The sequence below is a fragment of the Malus sylvestris genome, chromosome 17, assembly GCF_916048215.2.
Source record: "Malus sylvestris chromosome 17, drMalSylv7.2, whole genome shotgun sequence".
Lineage (NCBI taxonomy): Eukaryota > Viridiplantae > Streptophyta > Magnoliopsida > Rosales > Rosaceae > Malus > Malus sylvestris.
Genome location: NC_062276.1, coordinates 30,138,860 through 30,147,739, shown reverse-complemented (window position 1 = coordinate 30,147,739; position 8,880 = coordinate 30,138,860). Strand labels below are relative to the sequence as shown.

At 37.2% G+C, this 8,880-nt stretch overlaps 1 protein-coding gene across 2 annotated transcripts; it reads left to right on the top strand.

Annotated features, from left to right (window-relative positions):
• Positions 1 to 3,482: 3,482 nt before the first annotated feature.
• LOC126609657 (agamous-like MADS-box protein MADS1) lies at positions 3,483 to 5,178 on the top strand. 2 transcript variants are annotated; one of them, XM_050277534.1, is made up of 2 exons: positions 3,483 to 3,504; positions 3,970 to 5,178. In XM_050277534.1, exon 2 carries the CDS (start codon positions 3,970 to 3,972, stop codon positions 5,059 to 5,061), a length of 1,092 nt encoding a protein of 363 aa, XP_050133491.1. In that variant the 5' UTR covers positions 3,483 to 3,504; the 3' UTR covers positions 5,062 to 5,178. The 2 variants fall into 2 exon arrangements, with proteins under 2 accessions (XP_050133491.1, XP_050133490.1); XM_050277533.1 differs by having other exon boundaries at positions 3,489 to 3,504; positions 3,967 to 5,178.
• Positions 5,179 to 8,880: the final 3,702 nt, after the last annotated feature.

Sequence of the window (8,880 nt, the reverse complement as noted above, 5' to 3'; positions counted from 1 at the left end):
AGGAGATCTCTTTACCGCAAGTTTTTCGGATTGTCACTTTGATGAGACAGTCTTCCCATCGTTATGGGGAGATAAGCATGCTAACGTTCCCGTAGAACGCCGCGAATTATGGTGGAATGCTCCCATTATGTCTTATTTAGATCTCCGCACTGCCTAGTCTGAAACTGAGGTGCGTCGAATTATGGATCTTTAGAGCATTGCTCAAAGCATGCCGGATGCTTTTAATGATCTAGCAAAGGTGACAAGATCACACATACCAGCTGCAAACACACCTACAAGGATAGATGTACCCTACGTACGTCAACAACCCGCCTAGGAAGGTCAGACCATCCCCGAAGGTGGGGAGGCCGCACCTTCCACGCGGCAAGGTACATTGGCTGCTAGCCAATCATCTGCTCCGACCCTGAAGCATGGAAAACCCTTTGGTTCAAAGGATTCACAACCCCAGAAGAGGAAAATGGCACCAACTAGTGACCCTAGTTTGAATTTAACCATCGTTCACTCATCCGTTCCAACACATGAGGTTATTCTAGATTATGGTGATGTTTCAGGTGAAACATGCCGGCCTCCCAAGAATCGCTAGATTTCGGTCAACTACACAGTATTGGATGAGGTTTGGAATAGGAATGAGATAATCGTCGACAATGCATTCTCGTACTCAGTAGTTACTGACATCATGCTTAGCGATGACATTGAACCACGTTATGTCTATGAATGCCGACGTAGAACTGATTGGTCAAATTGGAAACAAGCAATCTAGGTTGAACTTAATTCGCTCGTGAAACGTAAGGTATTTGGACCTATCGTTCCTACACCACCACGCGTGAAACCCATTGGCTACATGTGGGTTTTTGTGAGGAAACATAATGAGAAGAATGAAATAGTACAATACAAAGCACGCCTCGTAGTGCAAGGCTTCTCTCAACGCCCAATGATTGATTACGAGGAGACGTATTCCCCTGTAATGGACGTTATAACATTCCGCTACCTAATTAGGTTGGTAATTTCTAAAAAACTAAATATGCAGCTTATGGACGTAGTAACCTCGTATCTCTATGGGGATCTAGATATGGAAATTTATATTAAAGTTCTAGAAGGACTTCCATTGACTGGTTCAAATAGTTCTAAACCACGGAACACTCTCTCAATTAGGTTGAGGAGGTCACTACGGATTAAAACAATCCAGGTGGATGTGGTATAACTGTCTGAGTGAATATTTAACAAGTGAGGGTTATGTGAACAACGAACTATGCCTATGCGTGTTCATAAATAAGTCACATTTCGGATTTGCAATTGTTGCAGTTTATGTCGATGACATGAACCTTATTGGGACTCCCGCAGAGCTTAAGGAAATTGCTACACACTTGAAATCATAATTTGAGATGAAGGATCTTGGGAAAACTTAATACTATCTCGACCTGGAGAGCGAGCATTGTTCGGATGGAATCCTAGTACATCAATCGAACTACACCCAAAAGGTGTTGTGATGTTTTAATGATGATAAAGTGAAGCCTTCGAGTACATCCATGGTCGTTCGAACTCAAGATGCTAAACGAGATCCCTTCCGTCCAAAGGAGGATGAGGAAGAGATTTCGGAACCCGAAGTTCCTTACCTAAGTGCAATTGGGGCTTTATTGTACTTGGCTCAGTGCACTAGACCCGACATCTCATTTTCTGTGAATTTATTGGCTAGATACAGTAATGCGCCCACACGCAAGCACTGGAATAGTGTTAAAGACATTTTCCGCTACCTTAAGGGTAATACGAATTTGGGCTTATTCTAAACCCGCGAATCTCCAAGTGTTGCCACCCTCTATGGCCCTCCGATTGATTCTTGCCTTGTTGGTTACGCAGATGCTGGATATCTGTCTGACCCACATAGAGCACGTTCTCAAATGGGTTCTATCTTTACCATTGGAGACATCGTTATATCTTGGAGGTCTACCAAGCAAACACTAGTTGTGACTTCGTCTAACCATGTTGAGATTCTCGCCCTACATGAAGCATCACATTAGTGCTTTTGGCTGAGAGAAGTTATGGAACATATTCGAAGCAGTAGTGGTCTTACATCAGTCGTTGACCTTCATACGACAATCTTTGAAGACAATGCAGCATGTATCAAGTAGCTGAAAAAGGGATACATCAAGGGAGACAACACCAGTACATAGCACCGAAGTTCTTTTACTCACACCAGAAGCAGCAGCATCAAAACATTGTAGTCAAGCAAATCCGTTCCCAGGAGAACCTGGTCGATCTCTTTACCAAGTTATTGCCCAAGTCTACATTTCAGAAGCTCGTCCAAGGAATCGGTATGCGTAAATTATCTGAGTTGAATCGCTTGTAATTCTTTTATTTAGAAGTTATGTCTAACTCAGGGGGAGTATCTAGAAGCATACTCACATGATCTTAATATACTCTTTTTCCTACGATTAGGAGCATTTTTTCCCATTGGGTTTTTGCCACTAACGAGGTTTTAATAAGGCACCCATCCTGGGATGATCATACTCCGTTGGGTTTACTACCTTCGTCCAATTTGACGTTCGTTTTAGACATTATGCATACTTCTCACTTTTCTCCTTAGTCTATGGGTTTTCCCCATGCCTTGGGTTTTACCATAGCGAGGTTTTGTGAGTTTTACTAGAAATGCATACTTCACTTAAATTTGAGACTCGCGATCACCCGTTGTGCCGATGACTTCATTAACGATTCTACCTTATCTGCTGAAGATCTGATGCGATGGTTTGTTGAGTATTTACACACTCAAGGGGGAGTGTTGCAGTCATATTTAGAATAGGAATGTGATTGTGTAAATCCTAGGGAATCTAGGAAAGTATCTAATATTCATATTAGGACTAGATTACCTATTAAATGTTGTAATCCTAAAATGAAAGATTTTACCCTTCCTACTACTATAAATAAAGGCACAATGGGATGAATCAAACACACCTCACAATTAAATCAATCTCTCTTCTCTCTAATTGTGGCCGGCCCCCTCTCTCTCTCTAAACCCTAATCAAATAGGTCTACAACAAAAATATGTTTATTGAAGCTTTTTTAAGTATTATTATAAATTGCCTCAAAAAAATAAAATTATTATAAATAAAATACGCATCCAATAAACATTAAGAAAATCTCCACGGACTCAAAGACAAAAGTCTAATGGTGCTGGCTAAATAATCATTGTACATAAAATTAGATTTTTTTTTTTTTAACAATACGTAAAATTAGAATTGAAACACGAAAGAATTAAGGAAGACAAATGAAATTTGAATAAGAGCTAATTGATTTGATGGGATCAAGATCTGTTTATGCCTTGTAATATTTATATTTTATTTACCTTGACCAAAACAATCAGAAATTGTGATTGAGTTTATAATTAATAATTAGATTCTTGAGTAAACGGGAAGCGAATTCCTGTGCTATATTATTATTAGGTCAAGCCAGCTCAAAAGGAGGGTTTTAAGAAACCAGCCATTTTCTAAACGGAACATTTTCTTGGAGAAGGTACGTTGTTGAATTACTTTTCTAATTATCTATGCTCTTCTCTTTACGTAATTGTACGCATTCATAGCAGTTTCCCTAGCTAGTTTCACTGCCTATGGCTTTATGGTTGCATATTTAAGTTAAATCCCCTCAAAAGCTTTTGATATTCATGGCAGTACTGGTAAAATCATTTGAAGTGTCTCCTAGATGCTGTATTTACCTTTAATTTGTTTATTTATTTATTATTTTTTCGGTTTCGTTTAGCACATGTCATATATATATGTTTATACACTTGAAATCATTTGTTCTTCTCTTTTAGGGTTTAGTTTTGAAGGTGAAGAATCTAGTTATTCTTATTGCACAGCACAAAAGTAAAAACAACCAAAACAAAAATTACTGTTTATGATCATATACAGCTCTTTGAACCGATCCCATATTCTCCCAAAAGATTAAACACAGTTATTTCTTTTTTTATTCTTACAGCAGATGAATATGGGCCGCGGAAGGCTAAACATGGAACTAATTGCAAACGAGAGGTCTCGGAAAACAACATTTCAAAAGAGAAGGAAGGGAATAATGAAGAAGGCTTATGAGTTTTCAACTCTTTGCGAAGTAGATGTGTGCATGATCATCTACGGACCAAAACTGACTGATCGGCCTCCGGAGCTCCAGACTTGGCCCAAAAATCCGGAAGAGGTAAATCGGATAATCAACAAATACAAGGCAAGCACGATGTGCAAACCGCCCAAGAAAACCTTCGATTTGTCTGATCTATTGATGGACCGAAAGAACAAGGTATATGCTGATATTTACAGAAAGCGTAAGGAGATGTATGAGACCAAGTACCCAGCATGGGATGAACGCATCAACACTTTTTCAGAAAGTCAACTAGAGGCACTTCTTAATGCGTTGGATGGTAAGCTCGAGTCTGGCAAGAGAATATTACTCAATAGAAAGAAAGAAGCTGCAGGGCATCAAATACTTGTCATGAAGAAAGTAGCACCAACACTATTGATGGGTGGAAACCTTGATGTTGGTGAATCATCAAGCCGAAAGCATCCTTGTAACTATGAGGAGGACCAAAACCATATGAGCTCTTTCAGTAACAACATGGTAGATCATATCCTCCAGCAGTATCCACATCAGCCTTGTGATCAAATGCTTCAATTTGATAATTCAAATGTATACTTGAGCAATCTTTTGGCTCCAAATCCGGGTCCAACGGCAATGTGGATGTTGAGGGAGAGCAACTATAGTCTTCAATTCAGCGCAGGTGCCAGCGGCAGTAATTCTGAATTTCCAGTGGCGGGGAATCAAGGCAATTTCAGTGATCCAATGATGATTCATTCTACAGTGGAGAATACGAATATGAATATGGTGATGGTGAATAATAATCTTAATCCTCCAAGATCGTCATACATGAGCCAGCAGTACTATGATCGACTAATGCAGCCGGCTGTGCCCTACATGCAGTATCCAGTAATGCCAGCAAGTATTTCATCTCATCCGGTTCAATTGCGTGCTTCTCAAGCCAAAGATGATCAGTACCAGGATATCAACCATTATCTCTGGTCATGATTAGCAAGATGGTTTAACGACTATTACTGTTTAATTAGTTACTTTATCTTTCTGTGTGAACTCAGTCAATACTTTTGGGTCAATTCTTTCAGATCGTTAAGGTTTATGCGATATGCTAACTAGTACCGGGTACTAAAATAAAATAATCCTCCAGAAAAGCCATGTGTTATTATTGTCATTATACATCTGATAAAATAAAATAGCAAGTTTTAGTGTTTTTTCAGATAAAATGAAACTTCATTAACAACGATCAAGAATGTGTTGGGGCTTAAAAAGACTTCACTACTTTGGAGATGTTTATCTCACAAAGAAAAATGTAATGCAGCGGAATTGATAGGCAAGAGAAAGAAAGAACACTCAATGTATTACACAAGATTTTTTTATTCACTCACAAACTAGTACAAGAGGAAACACTCAAACACTCTTAGAAGCTTTGTTGCTTCTTCTCACTTCTCACTACTTGCTCTCTTGGTTGTTTCAAATGGTGTGGATGCCTTCTCCTTTTATAGGCATGGATGGAACCTTGGAGAAGCATGGAAACATCATGCTAGATATATCTAGACAATTCCACTACCTTCCTATGCTAGAATTATCTACACTAATCTTGTATGTTGGTGGAATCCTCACCATTCTTCTAGACTCTTCCACCAACTTGAACTTTGCTAGAATTCTCTAGCATGTGCATGGATCTTTCTTTGTGTATGGGCTAGATCCATTATCCTTGGGCCAAGACAAGATTACAATTCAACAGAATGTACATACGGCGGGCATTGCTAAATGTAATGAAATGGTCACACGACTCACACAAGCCAAAAAAAAAAACAACTTTACAATTACAAATTTAATAAGAATACGATACAATTTTTTATCCACGACATCCAATTAACAAAAAAAATAACACTCATGAAGACTAAACTTTCACTAAAAAAATATTGAATCACTCTTATTGCTAATGACCTTAAGAGAGTCAAATTGTACTTTTCAATTGTTGACTAACATATATAAACCCTTATAAGTTTGTTATTTGTGACCATTAAATAAAATGTGGTTGTATTTGTATAAGTGGCTTCCTTGGTTAAACAACTAATTAATTTTATTGTTCATATAGAAACTATGTGGCTTTAAAGATAGAAGGCTACCAAATTTTTTAAACCAAATTTGCAAACTATTGACCTATGAAGTTATGAAGGAATAGAAAGAACAATGAAAGCAGAAAGGTTGAACAGCAAGAAAGATGGAGAGAAAGCTCAGTGTATTTCGATAAAGCAAATATTACAATATGCAGTGAATGAATCTTACAATAACCTTTTGTAGTAACTAATCTTCAGTGCAAATGACTCAATTACCTCTTCTAACAACATTACTTTAACTAACTCAATCCTTTTAACAACTATAACTACTTAACCAATAATACAATGCCACATGGATTAATGACATGTACATATGGTTATTACCCCCCTCCCCTCAAACGAAGCTGAGCTACTGAAGCTGAGTTTGTTGTTAATGCATAATTTGCTCCCAATCCAAGACCTATGCAATGCTTGAGAAAAACTGGACCATGCAGTCCTTTTGTAAACACATCTACCACTTGATCATCAATAGGATATAGTGAACCATAAGATCTCCTTTTTGAACCTTTTCACGCACAAAATGGTAATCAATATCTAGATGTTTTATTTTGGATTGAAAAACAGGTTTGAACTCAAAGCCAAAGTTGACAAGTTGTCACAATATAGAGATGGTGGTATTGATAGATGTTGATGAATGTCCTTGAACACTGATCGAATCCAAAAATATCAGCTGCACAGTGAGCTAAGGCTTTGTATTTAGCCTTTGTTGAACTTATTGATACAGTAGACTATTTCTTTGACTGCCATGACATTGTATTTGCTCCCAAATAAACAACAAACCATGTGATTGATCTTCTAGTATTAATGTATGATGCCTAATCCGAGTCTGAATAGGCAGTGAGATTAAAATCCTTGCTCTTTTTATACTGCAAACCATACCCAATAGTGCCTTGTATATATCTCAATATTCTCTTGACTAAAAACATATGTATTTCAGTTGGTTGTGTCATGAATTGACAAACCATGTTCACAAAATGGGTAATCTGGCCTATTAAAGGTTAGATATTAGAGAGCCCCAACTATGCTTTTGTAGTGACTTGGATCAGATAATAAGGTTCCTTCTCCTGCAAGAATCTAAGTATGAGGCTTAGATGGTGTTGATATCGATTTACAACTATCCATACCTGTTTTCTTCTTGCATTGCAATTTACCATTCTTGCTTGCTTGAACCAGCTTTAAATGTTTTTGGTTCCTCATTGTCTGTTATGTCAGCTAAGAAAGAAAATCCTCCAGATAAATTGTCATTGAGATTGCTAGAAGTATTATCACTATAGAGTCTTCAATTTGTAAAGAAGATAACTGGGGTAATGAAGCAAGATATCCAACATAACCCTTTCTTGTAATGGCACCAATTTGTAATATGGTTTGAACACAGTTTTAATTTGTAACTGTAATGACTGAATCCTTGATATTAGGAGATGAGGTAAAAGGAAGAACTACTTGTAATTGTGCAGGGTCAATGACAGGAAGCAAATGAGCAGTGTTTGGTGAAGATGAAAGAGTATAGCCAGATGTATTTGATGTTCTAGATCCAAATCCCTGAAACACTGATTACGTTGACACATTACCCTCTGATGAATGCATTGAATTACTGTTTTTCATATTAGTAGTCTCAGATGTTACTTGACTCTCAGCCTTGATTCTAGACAATGAATTCTGTGAAGTTACATGTATTGATTTTGTTGTCTATTTGAAACTGGTATAGGTACAATGATTGGTGAAGACCTTTGTTGATATTATCTAAATACCATTCCATTACTTCTGCAACTTACTGATTTTGCAGGAAACAAAGATTCATCAAAACATACATGTCTCGATATAAGGCACTTCTTGGTTTGTGTATTATAGCAGATAACTCCTTTATAGCCTAATGAGTATCCCAAAAACTCACATGACCGATCTTGGTTGTAATTCATTCACATTGTATGGTCTTAACCAGGGAAAGACAAAAATGAACCAAAGATCTTTAATGATTGTATATCAGGTGTGTTCTTATAAAAAAAAACCAAATAAGGAGAACTAAAAGATAAGCTTTTGCAAGGCATTTTGTTTATCAAAAACACTGAATGGGCACATGCAAAGTACCACAACTCAGAAGGCAAACCAGCTGCAGTAAGGAAAGTGATTGCAGTTTCCAAAATGTGCCTACATTTCATTTTTGCAACTCCATTATGTTGTGGAGTGTAAGGACAAAACACTAACTGTAGGATACCTTTATCAGCCAGAAAATTAGTAAAACACTTGCTTGTATATTCACTCCCCCCATCTGTTTGTAAAGATTTTATTGATACTCGAAATTGAGTAAGAATAAACTTGTAGAACTTGACAAATATTGTAAACACATTAGATTTATTGCTCATAGGAAAAATCCAAACATACTTTTTATATTCATCCACAAATGTTACATAAAACATATAACCCCTAGAGATTTTACAGGTGATGGACACCAGATATCAGTGTGTACTTTTTCAAGGGGAAATGTACACCGATCAATTCTAACTGGAAATGAAGTCCTAGACATCTTGCCTTGAATGCAAAAAATACAAACACTATGTATATCATCTGTGTGAACTGAAATATTAGATTGTTTCAACATTGAAGCCATTATTTCATGAGCTGGATGTCTTAGCCTTCGATGCCAGACATTATACCTCACTATTTTATCCAAATATGTTATTGCATCCTTTGT

Bases quoted from the DNA above. Each gene is read 5' to 3' on its own strand.
- LOC126609657 (XM_050277534.1), top strand. From the start codon at position 3,970: ATGAATATGGGCCGCGGAAGGCTAAACATGGAACTAATTGCAAACGAG.